Source organism: Pteronotus mesoamericanus, unplaced genomic scaffold, assembly GCF_021234165.1.
Source record: "Pteronotus mesoamericanus isolate MK-2021 breed Mesoamerican mustached bat unplaced genomic scaffold, CSHL_Meso_final contig_74, whole genome shotgun sequence".
In the NCBI taxonomy this organism is placed as follows: domain Eukaryota; kingdom Metazoa; phylum Chordata; class Mammalia; order Chiroptera; family Mormoopidae; genus Pteronotus; species Pteronotus mesoamericanus.
Window position 1 is genome coordinate 35,706,217 of NW_026555247.1, and position 19,560 is coordinate 35,725,776.

General features: G+C 36.5%; 1 protein-coding gene across 1 annotated transcript in view; it reads right to left on the bottom strand.

Annotated features, from left to right (window-relative positions):
• The window catches only part of PIGN (phosphatidylinositol glycan anchor biosynthesis class N), a 79,250-nt gene that overhangs the window by 55,881 nt on the left and 3,809 nt on the right, over positions 1-19,560 (bottom strand). The window contains exons 3-12 of the mRNA XM_054583755.1: positions 16,671-16,923; positions 14,878-14,999; positions 14,310-14,408; positions 11,810-11,916; positions 9,162-9,286; positions 7,925-8,055; positions 6,934-7,050; positions 4,160-4,200; positions 933-992; positions 125-217 (exon numbers count right to left, since the gene is read on the bottom strand). Coding sequence (XP_054439730.1) covers positions 125-217; positions 933-992; positions 4,160-4,200; positions 6,934-7,050; positions 7,925-8,055; positions 9,162-9,286; positions 11,810-11,916; positions 14,310-14,408; positions 14,878-14,999; positions 16,671-16,923 — 1,148 coding nt within the window. The remainder of the gene's footprint in view (positions 1-124; positions 218-932; positions 993-4,159; positions 4,201-6,933; positions 7,051-7,924; positions 8,056-9,161; positions 9,287-11,809; positions 11,917-14,309; positions 14,409-14,877; positions 15,000-16,670; positions 16,924-19,560) is intronic.

Here is a 19,560-nt window from a genome sequence, read left to right on the forward strand (position 1 = left end):
TCTGTGACACTAGTCAAATACACAAACTTTAAAGACACTGAATTGTAGAAAATAATTTCTTAAAGCACAAATCAAATGTCTTCATTTAATATATTCAATTTTACAACTGCGTCTCTTATTTTACCTTGAACTGTTCAAGAATCTGGACTGCATTTGTAAACATGCTCTCTGCTTTGAAGACACCAGTGTTGTTAAGATAATCCACAGGAAGGATTCCCTGTACATAATAAATACTGTTTTAGTATTAGTATTAACAAAGTTCTACTTAATTAGTATTAAGTAGACTTACAGAGGAAGCAATGAAGGTAAGACATATGGACAAATAAACTACTGGAAAAATAAAACAAAAAAATCTTTCTTTAAACCGTAACTGAAAAATGCCCTTTTATTTTTCTCTTATATAAATAACATAAATAAAGTAAATAAAGCAAAAGAAATGAATTAAGTTCACTACAACCTAACATTTACTGAAAAATTACTCTGTGCTAGGCAATGAACTAAGTGCTTTGCACGCACAAAATATCCCTATGGTGGGCCAAAACTAACAAACTTAAAAGAAAAAAGACAATAAAAAATATGAGAGTGTATTTTGCATATGAGTGAGGATTATCTTGTCAAACTTTTGTATCAGTCACACAGATACACATACACTTGACTATAATAATGAAATTATTTCATTAGGATGAAATACAAATATAAATCTGTAGACATTTTAGAAAATAAAAGACTTCATAGAAAACCTATTAAGCTTGTTATCTATCTTGTAGATAATAATACACACACAATCATAGGGTATTACAAATTTAGAAAAAATGTAAAGCAGAATAGTTTTACATGTAATCAAAGATTACTCAGAAACATATAAAAAGTAAATTTTACTGTACAATATATTGTTTTATTCTGAGAGTTGATAAAAAAATTCTGTTCCTTACCACTGAATTAAGGGGAAAGGGGACTCCAATAAGAGAAGCCATCAACGGTGCTATATCAGCCTACAAAGAGAACAAGTCCAGTTTTAAAAAGTCTACAGACATCAACAAGAAAATTCATTTACTGCACACATTTTGTAATATAAGCAGCATGTTTGTTATAATCTATTATCTTCAAACATTTAATACGCATTAGATATTGATCTCGAAAAATGTCATTTGCTAGAGGGACATGACCTTATGAAAAAATAAATTTGAAAAGAAACCATTAAGAGCTCCAAATGTAAAACACATTAAAACAAAAAGTTATTTATCCTACTAGCTAGGAATTTGACCACTTTGTGTAACAGATTTTCAGTATTATGAAAAGGATGCCTTAATTAAACAAACAAAAAAACCCATAGCAATAGTAGACTTTACCTGTACAAATGTATATATTAACTAAAGAAAAAATGTATCAGAAGGAGGTGTGGCCAACAAGTGAAGTCCAGAAAAGATACACCAGATAAGAGGCCCCTTCAACAGAAGACCCCAAATACCATTTCATACAGCTCCTGTTCAGGTGCCTCTTGCCAGACCACTCTCCCTAAGAGAACTAGTAACTTCCACTTTTCTAAATCTTATTGCCAGTTTTTATATTAGGCCTTACCATTTTTCAGGCAGTAAAGTGCTTGGATGTTAGAACGACCATTTTTAAATCCTTGCTTGTAACCTCTGAGACCTTGGGCAGGTCAGTTACCCTCTTCAATGCCTCAGTTTCCTTACCAGTTAGAAAACAGAATTCTCTTCCTTATAGAGTTATGGCATGATTAATGAGATTAAATGTATAAAGTACCTGGCACACAATAATCTGCAATAAACTGGTGGCTACAGACACCGCTGCAATTATTAGTTACTGGACCTCTAGGCGGCGCTGTGCAGAAGCTCCATTCCGGCCCCTGTGACTGCCCATTACCAGGGTCTCAATCCTTCTTACCTTTTACCATCGGGACTCTTTTAGTAAGTGCCACCCCACAGAAAACTGGAAAACTACAGGGGTCTACTAATGGCCTTTCCCCGGAACCCACGGCGCGCCTCCTGCGATCTGTTGTCCACATTGCATCCCCAGGAATCCCACACAAAGAAGTAGATCACGCCACTCTCAGGGGTCAGACACTCAAGGCCTTTCCTGAGCTTCAGGATTAAGCCCCCAGGGCCCATAAGGCCCTGCAAGGTCTAGTGCTACCTCTTTCCGCCTCACACCACACCAGGCTCTGCTGCTCCTTATACCAGCTTCCTGCAAACCCTTCAACATGCCGTGTGCCCTCTTAGCAGAGTTCTGTGCACGTATTGCTCCCCCTGCTTGAAAAGCCTGGTAACTCCTATTATTTTTCAATCTCAGCTCAATCCTCAATTTCTCTGAAGCCGTTGCTGGCCACACAGGCTACCAGATATAGAGGTGCCAGGGGATACTTTCCAAGACACCCCTGTAGATGCCTGAAATTGCAGACAGCAGCAAACCCTATACATACTATGTTTTTCCCTATACATACATACTTTTTCACTTGAAGGAAGCGCTTTAAGGCTTCTCTTTGGCATAGGGGAATCGCCAGCAGCCCTACTCTGGCACCCGGCGGCCACTACTAAGTAAAATAAGGGTGACGTGAACACAGCACTGTAATACCACAGCAGTGGATCTGATGACTGAGACGGCTACTACGTGACGCATGGGCAGGGAGTGTGGCGAAGCTGGGCAAAGGATGACTCACGTCCTGGGCAGGATGGAGCGCGGTGGAAGGAGATCTCATCATACCACTCAGAATGGCATGCAATTTTCAACTTATGAATTATTTCTGGAATTTTCCATTTAATATTTTCAGGCTGTGGTTGAAAGTGGGCAACTGAAACCACAGAAAGAGAAGCCACAGATGAGGGGGACTACTGCACATCTGCTCTGCGCCCTCCAGGCTCCGCGGGCCTCTTCCGTAGTACTCACCACAGCTACAATTTTACATCTATTTGTCTAAGTATTTGACTAGTATCTGTGCTCACCCCTAAAGAATAAGCTTCCTCGGGCAGGGGTTGTGTCTTTTACCCACCATTATACCACTGACACAATGTTGAATGATAATGTTTGTACAATGTTTAAACAATACTGCAGGCGCATAATAATGTTGATGGAAGAAACGTATAAATTCTCAGCTAATGTAGATCTGAAGTAGCATTATGGAGAGAGAAACGGCCAAATCTATATTCAGTTTGTTATTATAACCCAGTCTGGCTGTAAGCAAAACACGTTCCTGTTCTATAGTTTTCAAGTTATTCCTACCCCTTTGACAGTCATTTTTACTGCAAATCAACAAGTTGCTACTCTGATTTTATGCATTTGCATGTATTTGGTAACACACAGCCACCCTGAGAAGAGAGAGCATCCTTAATGTGCAGAAAAGACCAGCTCCTGCACCCGCAGGCCTGTCGGGGGGACCCCAGGCCTTGGCACACCCGCGCCAGTAGGGAGTGTCAGCTTGGGAGCTGGCCTGGGGAAAGTAAGATATTCCTGCCGCTATGGAGGCTGTACATCCGATGCCATGCTTTCTGCAAGTAGTGAAATAATTGAATATATTTATACAGCACATATTCAACAATGAAATTTCTGTGCATCCCATTTATAGACGATGTTACTAGTCTAACTTGATCAAGCTGGCCGTGCATTTTCCTATAATATAAGCTTTCTAGCTGGGTCATTTATACTCTTGTCAGTTTCCCCCCTTGCGTTTGTAAGGATCCTGGATGGAATTAAAGATAAAATATGTGTCAATAAAGAAACAGTAACTGACATACTACAGGAAAGCCACCTGTAATGAGGTTTTATTAGACTTGTGCTTAAAGCACTCAGCAAGGCAACCATACACAACAAGAAAGCACAGAAATTTAACAGGCATGCAAATTGCAATTTACATATTATTAATTAATTAGCCATTGTTATTTGGAGGGAGTCTTCTTTTAGTTTTACTTGAGGCTTTGTATATTTTTATCAAAAGAAAATTAGTTGGGTTAAAATATTTGCACCGAAAGGACTTCCCTTGGTAATTGAATTGTTTCAAAAGATCATTTATCATCATTATTATTAATACCTGTTTTTTTCAGGTGTTTGGGTTTTTTCTGGTCGAACAGGACTAACAAGAGATAAAAGTAAATTTGTTTAAGAGGAGATAAAAGTAAATTTGAACATGATAAATTGAGATGAATACCTGATTGATATCTTGCCTCTTGTAGTACTCCAATTTCCATTCTGAAAAACATGAAAAACATAATTAGACACAAAAGCTGATGTTAAGATTAAAAAAGAATGGATCATTTCATTATTACAAGTGGTCAATGCTAATGAAACACCAAAGTACTGGAAAAGTCTATTTTAAGCCAGTATGAACCCAAATAATTCTTAAAAGGCAGAGCTGTGCATTTTTAAAATGAGCATTTTAAAAGAATAACTGAAAAACATGTGCTGTTTTCTGTGATAACTTATTAAACTTTCAAAATGCCCATTTGGAGATAACGTTTAGAACATCAGAAGGCTAATGAAGAGACGATGGAACTAAAAGGCACAGTGACGATGACCATGAGCAGGCTCCACCTAACCCAGCCCTGTCCCGGGGAGCCGCACGGGGTCTCCTGTCACGGCGGCTGCTTGCGAAATAAAGCTGTAGCTGTCATGCACCTACCGGCAGTCACCCCAAAAGTTCAAACAGTAAAGTTACTATTACAGCTGCCTTCAAAGACAACCTCATTCCTCTACCTTTCTATACATTCAGAAATTTCAATAAACAGTAATCAAAATAATTATGAGACCATGTCTTTTTTTTTTTTTTTTAAGATTTTATTTATTTACTTTTAGAAAGGGAGAGAAACATGATGTGTGAGAGAAACAGCAACTGGTAGCCTCTCTCACACCTCCAGCTGGGGACCTTGCTCGCCACCCAGGCATGTGCCCTGACCGGGAATTGAACCCACAACCTTTTGGTCCACAGGCTGGTGCTCAGTCCACTGAGTCACACTAGCCAGGGCCTATGTTTTGATTTAATGACTTGAAGATATATTGCTGAAAGGCTTCTAAGATATTTTACAATGAAATTTCTTTTAATAAGTTAATAAAGTTTAAAATATGTTTCTGCTTCTATTAGTCAGCTACTATAAAAATCACGCTAACCACCTCTTGAGGAAAAGAATATTTCCTTTCTAACTAGTAACACTTAATATTCATATAAGAAAAACTACACTTTTTCTGTCACGATTCTTGAAGTCATGTGATTCTAAAACATTAATTCACTGAAAAAAATCAAATGCCAAAATACAGTTCTGTCTCGTAAGTACAGGCATACTATTTAACCTAGCTTCTATTTAGATTGAATCTAATCCATTTACCACAGGGCATAGGAATATAAAATGATGCAACTGCATTGGAAAACAGTTTGTTGGAGTTCTGCAAAAAATTAAACATGGAGTTTCATATAACCCATTTATTCCATTTCTATGTACCTACCCAAGGGAAATTAAAACATATGCCCACACAAAAACTTTCACACAGGTCTTCATGGTGGTATTACTGTTAACAGTCAAAAATGCGAAAACCACCCAAATGTCCATAAGATGACTGTATAGAAAAATACAGTGTATACTGCAATGAAACATTATTTGGCCATAAGAAATAAACCAGTAATACGTGCTACAACATAGATGAACCTTGAAAATGTTATGCCATATGGAAGAAATCGGATGCGGCATATAATGAATGATCCCATTTATATGAAATGTCCAGAACAGGCAAGTCCATAGAGATGCAAAGTAGATTAATGGTTGCAAAGTGATGGGGAGAGGGAGAAATGAGTGAATGCTAATGGGTTTTTTTGGGGGCGGGGGGCAGAATTGTGAAATGTTTTATAATTAGATAGTAGAGGTGACTGCACAATCTTGTTAATGTACTCAAAAGAATAAATTATACAATTTTAAAATGTGAATTTTATAGTATGAGAATGATATCTCCATTAAAAAAACTCACAAAGAGAATGAAAGCATTTCAAGAAATTGAATATACAGACCACAAAGAGTATTCTATGATTCTGTGGTAAAAAAATAATGGAACACAACTTGAGTCTGAATCCCTGGAGGAGGGTTTTAAAAAAATTCTAGGCCTCACCCATACTCATGCATTCAAAATATCTAGTCACAAGATCTGGAAATATGCATTCTTAAAATATCTTTATTTTTAACAAAATAAAGGTGTGGGTGAGTCTGATGAACTAAATCAGAGTAAGGCGTTTGAAAGGAATTTGCTTTGTCCAATCAATAAAAACTTCAGTGGAACCCTGAAAAAGAACCTTACCTTAATTCTTTTTTCTTCAGGAACTGAGAAGCAAGGAAGGCTTGGGCAACTTAGAAAGGCTTCAAAACTACTAGAGTTAGGGCACAATCTGCCCAGTTGTGAAACATCAGTTATGACATATGGGTGATTTATCTGATAGTCTTTGCAGATAAGATTTGACTCAGGGTTTAATCTACACCCCAGTCAAATAAGGAATGTGAAAAAAAAATCAGTAAAATTTATACTTGAACTTTCATAAGGCAAATGATTAAGACTATAGGAGCTGAATATTATAAATCAAATAATAGGAACTATATAAAAGTAATATATATAAATAGTAATGGCACAACATCAAAAGGAAAACTGTCACTTGAAAGGGATTTTTTAAAAAGATTTTATTTCTTTTTTTTTAGAGAGAGGGGAAGGGAAGGAGAAAGAGAGGGAGGGAAGCATCATTCGGTTTGCCTCTTGCACAACCCCAGCTGGGGACCTGGCCTGCAACCCAGGCTTGTGCCCTGACTGGGAAGCAAACAGGCAATATTGCAGGGCAACGCCCAACCCACTGGGCCACACCAGTCAGGGCTTGAAAAGGATTTTTTAAAATTAAACTTTGGTTTTATTTTAAAATGTTCTATTTATAAAGATGATAAAGATAAATGTTTATACCTTTCAAAAGTGTGTCATTGAACTGCTGAGCCGACACTTTCTGGGGATACTTAATTCCAGCTCCCCAAGTGACAAAAGGAGTAAAGGTCTCTGAAGGATGGCCAGCCCCGTGGGAACCTGCAAGGACACCAAGAGGAATAAGGCAAGTCCATACAAACTAACTTATACCCAAATATTTACTTTTTAAATGCTTAAAGTTAATTCATCTATTGTTAATTCTAGCTACCACACTTGCAAATGCTTGCAACTCTGTATAACAATTAGTTCTAAAATACTCCCAAAGCAAGTCAGAGCAGCATCACCAAACAGGCACAAACAAATGAACAAACAAAAAGGGCAGAATGTCTGCTGAGTAACTCTGGCTGAAAAAAAAACTAAGAATACTAACAATAAGACATGGAGAAGATGTTGCTGGAGTAGCTCCCAAGGCAGAAAGAATAGGGAAACAGCGGTTTTGGGGAGGAACCTCCCACGTTTGGGACAAGCGGCTACCGCCAGGTCTGTCCCAGAGGGGATGGCGAGGTCTCTAGGTGTCTTCCTTCCAGGCCTCTCCGGCTGGTGCAGCCAAAAGCCCTTCTCAAAGTGGAATCAGCTCACTAGGATTCTGTATTCAAACCTCATCTTTGCCCCATTTTGTTCCCTGGGCACACACTGTGTTTCCTAGGGACTCTCACAGCGCGGACAGGATTGCCTAGGGTCGATTCTCCCTCGCCCCTTTGCCATCACACACAGCTAACGCTAGGTAGGAAAGTATTGGTAGTTTTTGTTTTCTCCTCCCCACTTTTCCCTAAGTTACATTGTGAGAAAATAGTCCTTCTACAGTCAGAAGATTTTGTATATAAGTTCAGAATTTTTTTATGCTAACATTTTAAACAATTATATGCTAGACACTTTGCATACACTAAGACACGTAATCCTCCTAAATGCTGTATCTGCAAGCTTCAGTTACCACTTTAATCATAAAGTACACGTTGCTTAAAGACGGGCTCACCCCAGTCTGTCATTCCATGGTCAGAGGTGAAGATAAAGGCCGTTTTCTCATCATTTCCATAGAACTCTTTAAAGAGAGACACAAGTCCTTTGACTCCTTCATCAACTATTTTAATATTGTCCTTATATTCCCTGTTTAAAAAGAAACAGAAATTAAATTTGGAAAAATCATACTCAACATGAACTCATGACATTCAAAGTCAATTAACTCCTGAAATACTTTTAGATTTCTCCTTTAACATTTTAAAACCAGAGCTGTTTAGATTGTTAAAAGTAATGTTTTCTCTGTTTAAAGAAGCAACAGGATATGAAATAGTTTTCAGAAATGACTTAAGAGGAGGGTACTAATTAGCAAATACATTTTAATGAATGCTTTTTACGTCTCAAATGCAATAGCAATGCCTTCAGTTCATGTCTTTCATAATGCAAACTATATTGCCCTTGCTGCATCAACAGGTAAATATAACTGTTTCAACTATGGAATGTTTTCATGCCTTAGACTGTTTGTGATATAAAATATTATAATGTAATATCATAGCAGATAGGTTTTGAATGAATTACATTTACGCTTTCTATACCTGTACACTTAAAAATTGCTAGGATGGCAAGGCAGGTTGAGGGAGGCTGGTTTGGTGTGACCTCTATTAGTTAAAACAGTGCATCGTGTGAAAGGCGGGGAGCATGGGTATTTGTTACTGGCGGCTACTCAATAGGCTTTACAGTTAAGACTATTCTCAACCAAATTTGAGATAAAGTCTAAAAGTATAACATGGATTCTTCCTCTTCCTTACGGTCTGCAAAAGTGAGAAAAATATTTGCTATTCTATATAAGGAATACTACTGAAGTACAGTATACAAAAGTTTATGCAGTGACTTGCTAGATATAATACTGATTAAATGGAAGAGCCAATTACATCTTTTTGTGATATAACACCATAAAAATACTTTTCTAGATATACTGAATTTCTAAAATATATAAATTTTTTCTCTTTATCGATAAATGAATACAGGATATATTTTACTCACATTAATGTGCAGTCTGGCCACAGCACATGTGATTTTACCTTCTATATCAATCTACAGTTCATATCACTGAGAACTTATTTTACTTTAGAGTTATTTAAAATATAAGTTTTGTTGTGAAAAATCACAAAAAAAGCTATTATAATACTTTAAAAGTTCAAACAGAATGGTTGTTTCCCACAAATACAAGAAATAAAACACAGCATTAAAATTACCTCGATGTTGGTCGGTGAGCATGTCCATTTGTATCTAATCCTAATAAATGTAAGAAAAAAACTACTTTCTCTTCTTTTAGTTTAGAAAACAAAGACTGGTTGTTTCTGGCAGCATGAAGGAATTCCTATATGTAACAAATCAGTTAAAAAATTTAGTTCATTTATTTTATTTATAAAATAATTCTGATGAACACATTTAAAATTTATACATTAACTAAAACATTATGTTATTTTGCTTAAATTTGCCCTCAGGCCTACCAACACAAGGTCCTTGTTGTCATTTGAGACATCTGTGTTCAATAGGGAGTGAGCTATCTCCTGTGGCAAAAATAGGCTATAGGAAGGAGGTCTGATTTTATGAAGATCTCATACCATTGAATAAAACATAGGAGGTTGAAGAAATATTTTGACAAGAGCCAAAAATAAAGCAGTACTACTGGCCTTAAGGGCACATAGAAGAGGATTATTACCTAAGTCGGGTGGGAAGTGGGGCAAAGCAAGGGGAAGCCAGGAAAGGCCTAATACAGAAAATGGTGCACCAGCTGAGTTTCAGAAAGCAAAGAGATCCAGCATGGATGAGCTTTAAGGATATTATGCCAAGTGAAATACACTAGTCACAAAGAGACAAATACTGTATGATTTCCTTTTTATGAGGTAACTGGAGTAATCAAATACACAGCAACAGAAAGTAGATGGTGGCTGCCAGGGGCTGGGGAGCAGTGTGTGTGTGGTGGGGGGCAGGGAGTGAGGAGTTGTTGGTTAATGGCATGGAGTTTCCGTTTGGCAAGATGAAGATGTTCTGGAGATCGGTTGCATAACAATGTGCATGTACTTAACTCTGCTGACCCTGTACACTTAAAAATGGCTAGGATGGCAAATTTTATGTTATGTATATTTACCCCAACTGAAAAAAAAAGTGAGTAGAAATTTGCATGGATTTGTAAACTGTTTGGCTTGTGTTAGGCGTGAGTCTCTGGCCAGCGCGCAGAGTGCAGATAAAACCCTTGACTCCCTCTCCAGCCCTTTGGCAAACCTCGCTCCCAGCCCGCGGTCCTGCCATGCTAACCTCTCCACCCCTCAGGCTTCCTCAAGCCCAGGCCGGCTCTTCCTTCGGGGCCCCAGAGGCACAGAATGCCACTGGCGATCCAGGTCCATATTGTTCCTGTCGCCCATGTAGCCTCAGAGATCATCTCAGCATTCTCAGGAAAGTCTTTCCCTAGCGCTGTTCAGTCTAGGCCAGAATTTTCTAAAGACATATTCTCAGCCCTTGTATTTTTCCTTCACACTGTTTAGTTACTGTTGATGATTTCCTATTTTTGTTGCTATATATATATTTTTTAAATGAAGTCATGGGCAAATCTTTTCTTTCTGTTCACCAACGCTAGCAATATGGAAATAAAGAAGGAAAAAAAGGCATAAGATCAGGCCAGCCACCAGCTATATATGCCCACCCACAAGAAATCAGATTCATGATTTTCGAGCATTTTTAGCTATGTAAGCCAAGTGCCTTTAAGCAGCAGCTAACACCACCAGCTATATATATATGCCCACCCACAAGAAATCAGATTCATGATTTTCGAGCATTTTTAGCTATGTAAGCCAAGGGCCTTTAAGCAGCAGCTAACATAAATAAGTAGACTATGTTAAAACATGATGATTAGCAAAGAAATTCACTAATTATTTTCTTAAAGAAATTTAATTTAACCTGAAAGTTCTCTCCGTTGACAAAAGTCTGTTACTTAAAAAAAGAAAATTTCAAGGAGAAAAATACTGATAAAAGAAGTAGTGTTTATCAAAGAATGTAGAGCACTTAATTCCTGCTATGTAAACACAAAGACAAATGCAAACACACACTAAAGAGTCTATTACAAACAAATGAACAAAAATGACTACATTATGGAGAAGATTACAACGTCAGTTCAGAGACATAACTGGTAAAAAGAATCATTAAAGGTCCATCAATGGAAGCTTCTTACAACAAATGAATTATAAGTTATAATTTGAAGATGAGAAACAATGGATTGACAGAAAGGAGAGAGCCAATAGCCACAACTGAGATTTTCCCACAATTTTTGATGAATTTTAACTGGATTCCTGGTGACACTGCGGTAACTGTCATTATCAAAGAGTCAAAGAATTCTTACATGCATATTTTATTGATTAACTTGCTAATTTGTTTTTACTTAACAGAATTTTTCTTCAAAGTACAATTTTTATAAAAACCTACTTTCTGTTCTTACAACTGCATTAGGCTTCAACCACCCTTTTCAGAAGGCGGTCACCGCCTCACACGGGGCGGCCCCTGTGAGAGGGCGGCAAAGTCGCGGCAAAGTCACGCCGAGGACGGGCCGCAGGCGAGGACTGAAACACAGGTCAACCCAGTTCCAGCCTAGGGCTCATTAAGTGTCAGAAACAGGTACTATGAAAAGGTTATCTTTTAAAAATTATTTTTAGAAGTTCTCTTTAATTGGTTATTGTAGAATGTATAATTTCTTGGAATCCAGTCTTTTAAAAATAGTGTGCTACAATATAGGACTTTCACATTCACACAAGTAGAAAACAACTAAGATGCATTTACTAACAAATTGGTTTCTAGTGCTCTAGGTAGAAATACGTGTGCTGTACATTAACCTCTCAATACCACGTACCTTAATACTATCAAAAACCCATGTATCCAGTTTTGATACATCCTGGGCACCAAAATCTTCATTGTCAGCGTCATAACTATATGTAAAAACATGGTTTCCTGTAGCACCTGAAAAGGAAATTTGGGGGGAAAAATTTTTTTTTACCATCTTTTAAACTGTTATAAATACGAAGCAGTTATTTAAAAAAATTTGTGAGTAACCAAAATTTTTCTCAATGAATTTTGTATGATGGGGAAGATAAAGATGGGAGGAAGAATTAACGTTTATTTAATGTGCCATGGACCGTGCTTTTTTTTGTACACATGCCATTGCATTTTCTTCTCACAATAACATATTCTAATTTTACAGATAAAGTACATGTAAGTTAATTAACCCACCAAGTGACAATGCTAATATATAAAAATAAACACCAAAGTTTGTCTCTCTATAAGGATTAAACTATTCAAAAACTGTTTCTTTTGTATTAGGATGTTATAATCTAAAATAGAGGAAGTAATTTAGTTTACAAAACTTCCTAAACCAAGAAGAAAATTCAAATATTCTTACTCATAGAACATATTACGAGGGCGGACCGCCAAAAAACAGACTTTATTTACAAAAAATTATGTATTTATTTTTACATGTTTAAACCTCAGTCCCCTACGAAGTACTCTCCATTTGATGCAATACACCTATGGAGACATCTTTTTTCCCCCACTGCTCAGAACAGTTTTTGAACCCGTTGATTCTGATGCCTTTTAGTGCTTCGGCTGTTTTTTGTTTCCCTCTTCCACACCACTGAAACATTTCCCTCTGAGGACTTTTCTCATTTGGGAAAACAAAAATAAGTTTCTAGGGGAGAGATAGGGTGAAAAGGGAGGATGGAGCATGGGGGTCATGCTGTTTTTTGGTCAAAAAATGCTGAACACTCAGTATGGAATGGGCAGGTGTGCTCATAAATCACCCACCATGAAACAGGCAAATGCATTAAAAATCTTAAAAAAAAAATTCACTGAAGCCGGACACAGCCTCTCACAACAACGCCAGCTGGTACAGTGATACAGATGGGGTCCTAGAACACTCACTTAGCAGGGGAAGCCTGTACTACAAGGGGCTCGCCCTCCAGAAAATAAATCCTTTTTTTTGGTGGGGAGAGGTTTATCAATATAAGGGAAGAAATATTAATTATTGCCAAGCAGTTTGATGGAGTAAGTTTGATGTATAAACAGTTTGATGTATATTAATCTTATACATTTGCAGTTTTTTATCAAGAATCCAATCAATTTAGTAAATTTCTGAGTTAGATCGGCTCTTACAGATTATATAGAAAAGATAAAATAATGACAATCTCTTACAATATCAGTTTAGCTCTACTAACATTAGCTATTCTGCTGCTCTGCCATTCTAATTCCCACATCCTAAATCTGAGTGCGTTTGTTGGTTCCATAAGAAACGGAACATTCCTATGGGGCTGGCTCCAGTTCAGGCATTAGCCCTGTCCTGTCAGCCATAGCCATAAGCAGGACGGTGTAAGCCATCGCGACCTAATCCATCCACACCACCACCAGTAACCGCCCCTCTTCCGCAAAGCTAAACTGCTGTCCAAAGAACGGAGCATGTAAAGCAGTTTGCAGGGTTTGGTTTTGTTTTTCTTGGCCTTCCCTACATGATAATATTCTGTGAATATGATATGTAAAATTCTGAATATGTATTTGCTTTGAAGACATAATAATCTTCAATAATTCCAATTAATTATAATTACAGCTGTGGCAAAGTATCCTGTTAAAAAACCTTTTTATTAAGCAAAATAACCAATCATTCTGTCCCCATTAAAAGGCATCTAATGACATAAAACTGAAATAAAATCCAAGTGATTTTAGGTAGCAATATTAATAAATTCTGTAATCAAAAGATGTTCTAATACTTACAGATTCATACACAGAAACAAATACAACAAATCAAATGGCAAGATCTTGAATATATAAAAGTAGAAATCATAAATATAAATTTTAATGTTTAAATCTTTATGTGACTACCAATGTCTTTTTTAAATTTTTTTACCAACTTTTTAATTTATCAACGTAAAATAAGCCAGGCATCAACATCATCTTGAGAAGTTATATAGACACTTTGTTCAACGTTTCATATGAATTATCTACTTTAATCCTAAAAACAAACCTGAGATAAAAATTAACATATTTATAAAAAGGCAAACTTAAGTTCAAAGAAGTTATCTAACTTGCCCAAGATTATAAAGTTGTTGAATGTTAGAGTCTTGTATCATTTCATTGAATCCAGAATACCGACAACTATATGGTGTGCCAATATTTCAAGTTCCACTCAGAAGGAAAAATCAAATTGACATGCCTATTCACTGTAACACACATCCCCATTTCAGAAATGTTAGATATATTAAAACATGTATCTCAAAATCAATAAAACATAGTTAGTATAAAGAAAATTACCTTACTGACATATTAACCTATTTATTGTCTGAGAAAACAGAATCAGTGACTCTTACCTTTGGCAAACATAGACAGGATATCTGGGCTTCCCCAGCTCCATGTGTACTTGCTTTCATTGAAAAGAGAGTCAAATTCTACAGGATTTTCTTTCCATCCTTCAGATAATTGAGGGAAAGAAAGAGCAAATAATAACAATAGTGATATATACATGGTGAGATATTTGTATAGCCCTTAAAGAACTATTTTTCAAGTAGTAACAATGAGGATTAACTACACAACAAATACTAAAGTAGTAACAGATTTTGTTACATGTATCATGCTATACTTTTTAAAGCTTACAGTAGATAATTTACTTTTTACTAAAATATAGATTTTGAACTTTTGAGGGTTAACATCTAGAAAAACCATAGATCCATTCAATCACATTCTTTTAATAGCACAGGATGTTACAAGACTAAGAGCTGGATTCTTGAATTAATACCAGTGTGTGTTTATGCAAGGCCAGCTAAAATACTTACGAAACATCTCAAAACATGCTTCACCTTGTGTCATGAGCCAGTGTTAAAGAAGCAGTATTGACATAATACATTTTTCACATGATAAAACTGTCTAAATAGGCAATACCTTTGGCAACCGCGCTGACATCTTCATAAAAGCCAGCTATGGCGGCCACATGACCGGGCCGAGACTCAGTTGGCACACGCGTATGAGAGATCCCCCAGCTGCCTTCCCGCATTATGATGCTCCTAAAAGACATTCCCGATGAATGGTTAACATAGCCTCTACTGAACTGTTCTGGTAAGGTCTTGGAAAAATGCGATTACTACAGGAGTCAAAACCAAAAAAGCAAGTCAAAATGTGAGAATGAAAGAAACCCTTTTAGCCCCAACTGAGCCCACTCCTAGCCCTCCTGCCAGCAGAATCACTAGCATGTGGGAGTCCAGGTGGATGAACAAAGAACCAAACAACGCACAGAATTGAGAGAGAAAATACACCACGGTTGTTTTAAGCCACAAGGTACTGAAATGGTTTGTTACATAATAAGTAGCTGACATACACGATAAAATCCTATCAATGTTAAAATTTTATTAGGTGTGATGATGGTATTATAGACATGTAGGAGAAAGTCCTTGTTCTTAATAGATACACGCTGAAGTGTCCAGAGATGAAGTGTCATAATATCTTTTTTATAAATTTTTATTCTTTTTAAAATTTTTCAATTATGGTTGATATTCGGTATTATTTTACATTAGTTTTAGGTGTACAGCATAGTGAATAGACATTTATATAATTTACAAAGCGATCTCCCCCAATAAGTCTAGTACCCATTTGTCAACAAAGCTACTGACTATATTCCACATGCTGTACTTTATATTGCTGTGACTATGTTGTAACTACCAACTGTACTTCCTAACCCCTTTAGCTTTTTCCCTGCCCCTCAACCCCCATTGTACTTGACAAACATCAGTTTGTTCTCTGTATTTATGAGTACGTAGTACCTTGCTTTCAAATTATTCAGGGGAAAAAAATTAAGCCTCTGTGTGTGTGTCTGTGTGTAGTAAGAGGATACAAATATGAAAAAAGTTAAAAATTGTTAAATCTAGGTTATAGGTATATAAATATTCATTATATAATCTCTTCAAAGTTTCCTCTACTTGAAAAATTCTCAAAATAAAGAATTAAGGGGAGACGAAATGACTCTTATGTAGGAGTTGAAGTATATCCCTAAATTTGAGATTAAAACAGGCAAAAAGCTTCCTTTGCTAAAATAGGTCAGTATTTCTTAAATTGTATTATAGCGATTTATAAAATTTTGGGAAGGAAAACCACCAGTAATGTCTTTGCAGGTGAAAGGGCAGCAGAGCAACAAGTTAGAAAACACTGCATTGTAACCTGTTTCAAGAGAAATGCTTGACTCAAAATGGTCCGTATACAAGTATCTGGAAGTCAACAGTGCAGTGATAGCTAGAGGGAAAGGGGAAGCGGGTAGGTGGAGGTGGGCAAAGGGGGTAAAAATGGGAACAGAAAGAGACTTTGGGGCAATGGGTGCACAACGCAGTGTGCACATGAAATTCTTTTATTGAGTTGTACACCTGTATGGTTTTGACAACCAGTATCATCTCAATCAATTCCATTAAAAAAAGTTTAAGTACTGGTTTAGATACTTTTAGTATTGACTTACCTCATAATAAAACCAATTTTGGTAAAATACATACATAATAAGTAAAAGGCTTGAAAACCAATGAACCACATATTAGGAGAGAAATATATTTTTTTAACTTCTTTAGTTACATAATGAAAACTGAATTTAGAAGAAGGAAGACAGGAAGTAATTTGGATACCTCTGCTTGAAAACTTTTGATCAGTTCAGATCATACTTTTTCCAAAGATGTCTTTGTTTCCGCTGACATGCTTACCTAATAAATGGTGCTCTAGGATTTCCATTTTCATCGAATTCATGAAGTGCATCTGCCCGCAGCCCATCGGCAATGATGAGCACTAGTCTTCTCGCTGGAGGGGGCAACGGCGTAAACTGAGGAGTCATCCCATGAACCAGAGGAGATGTAAAGTAAATGTCAAAGATGGAGGCGAAGAACACAATGTGGACAAACAATCCCACAATAAAGAAGAGCAGCATATCTCGTACAACTAACAGGTCTTCCAGAAAAGCTGAAAGAGGAAACAAAATTAAATTGGGGTAAACCTTAAGGCAGTTATATATTTTCACGTCTTGATGACTATATATAGATGAGATATGTATTTTAAAATACTGCAGATCTCACAACTTCATTTATGGTGGTAACAATAAACATTTTTTTAATACTGATATAAAATGCATGATAATGTACACTCAAGGAAAAATAAAATGTTGAAGATTAATAAGCAATTAGCTCGAATGAACTATTTAAAATAAAGTTAAATGTGTATTAAGCTCATAAACACTAATGTACAGTGGGATAAAAAACAAAGAAAGAAAACGAGCCCTAAAATGAGTTAGGGCACAGCCAGATCCAGCCCTGGATCCAACAGAAACTGCAGCTCATGGTGCTCTGGGCTGCCCACATGAGAGCCACTGACGTTCCCAGATTTTTAACATCATCATAGGTGTGGGAGTGTTTTTCAATTTTTGTTTATCAGCTCAGGAGACTCCGAGCTTCTCTTGATTATCACCAAGTTGAGCAGACAACATGCATTTTTGTCCAGTTAACTGAATCATAGGAAGGAAAAAGTAGTTAAATTTCATTTTAGCTTCAGAAAATTTGCACTTATTAAGGGAACACAGTGTTTTAGTTCCCTGAACACCAATACAAGAAAGCAGAAGATTTCATTTATTCAATCAATAAAAGTGTTCTGTACATGTGATGTGCATAATTGTGTGCAGGCATATTACAGAGACCACTAAGAAGACAGTCGCAGATCTGATGATCTGATGTGCTTGCAAATACTTAGCGAGGGAAAACTAAGCAACGTGAAATGAAACACTGAAATAATAATATAAGACAGTATGCCATTAACTGCCAAGATCAACCTATCCATAGGAGCGTGTTTCGAGCCGGTCTCAAATTTGCTTTTGTTGGTGAACCTCTGCAGATTGATAACAACAAGGTACTCTAACATGTCTTTCTTGTAATGTAACTGCATTAGTTACATACAGTGACCCTTGAGTGAAAACCACCAGAGATGAAGTAATTTCAGTTACAGATACCTATTATTCATCCTGGCCTGAAAAATTACATCATGGAAAGAAAGGGTGACAAAATACCCCGCAAAAAACTTAAGCATTGGGGAATAAACCTTACCAAAGCCAAGCATATGACAAAACAAAACAAAACAAACAAAAAAAAACAGAGCAAATGGTCAAATTATGGGCCACTTTTTTCCCTGAGAGAATCAAGAGCAACTAAGTATCAAAAATTTTTTGTAAACTATAAAAAATCCCTTAGAGAGTAGGCGCTATTCTGCAATCTAACAAAAGATTATCAGAATAAATATTCTGCTTTTTTCTAATATACATATGAGTTTCAACTACACGACAAGCACCTTCTTAATAATGGCATTCTGAATATAAAAATAAGATAATCACTCTGATAAGTTTGGAAAATATAGAAAAATTACTTATAATTTATCTAAATAAAAATCTATTAATAGTTTCTTAGTTTTTATCCTACCTACATTTTTAGAGAGGCTCACAATTTTACATATTTTTTCTTTATTATACATTAGTACTTCTGTTATTTTTAAAAAGAAAAACTCTTCCTATACATCATACCTTCATATATCTATTCTATGAGTGTATCTTAATTTTCTTGATTACCTCATATTATTAATCATTGTAGTTTTTTCCAGTTTTTCACTATTAAACGTCAGCATGACAAATCTAAATTTATATGTAATTTTTATTTAGCTTTTTAGACATTTCACATGACATGTTTAAGATACTGAATATAAGTGCAATCACTGGGTCAAAGGCTGTGAGCCTCACAGGGAGGTCTGATCATAAATTCCTAACTTCTTTAATAAAAGATGTATCTTTGCCTTAAGCAAGCCCTGTTCACTGTTTCTGTGCATCTAGGTTAGCACCTTGGATATTCCCCTTTTTAGACACCTCCTTCGAAATCATGAAATCATGCTGACCTTCAAGAGAACAGTAAATCTTGTGAACTATTTTGTAATCTGATCTCCACCTTGCTCTTCCCCACCTTCCTGTAATCTGCCTTAGATTCCCTCCTTAATTCCAAATGCATAAAGGAAACTGCAAACTGCCCTTCAGAGAAGCATTTTGCCTAGTCTGTTGAAATCTTGCTTCTAGTCATATTGTCTGTTTCACTCAAATGAATTTTTATAAAAATTCTCTACAGGCTTGTATGTTCTTACATCAACAATTCATAATGAAATGCTATGCAGCATTGAAAATGAATGAAGCCACATCTGTGACGAGGATACCTCTCAACAAATATAAGGCTTAATTTAAAAAAATCTTTTAAAAGCACTGACTGCTCTTTTCTCCCCAATACCACCAAACTTCTTGAAAATATTGAATACAATCTCTTTTTACCTGGCTACCTAATTTTCAAACAACTTAAATTAGGCCTTTGTTTCCATGACATCACAGGGAAAGCTTTCCCTAATGTAGCAAAATCCAGTGGCTGTTTTTCAGGCACCTTCCATGGCTTATCCATTCCATTTGTCTTTGTTAACCATGCCTTCTTTTAAAAAAACAGCTCTCATTTCTTGGCTTCCTTGACCATTACTTCTTTGGTTTTCCTCCTACATCTCCGCCCTGTGTAACACAGGCGCTATCTGGTC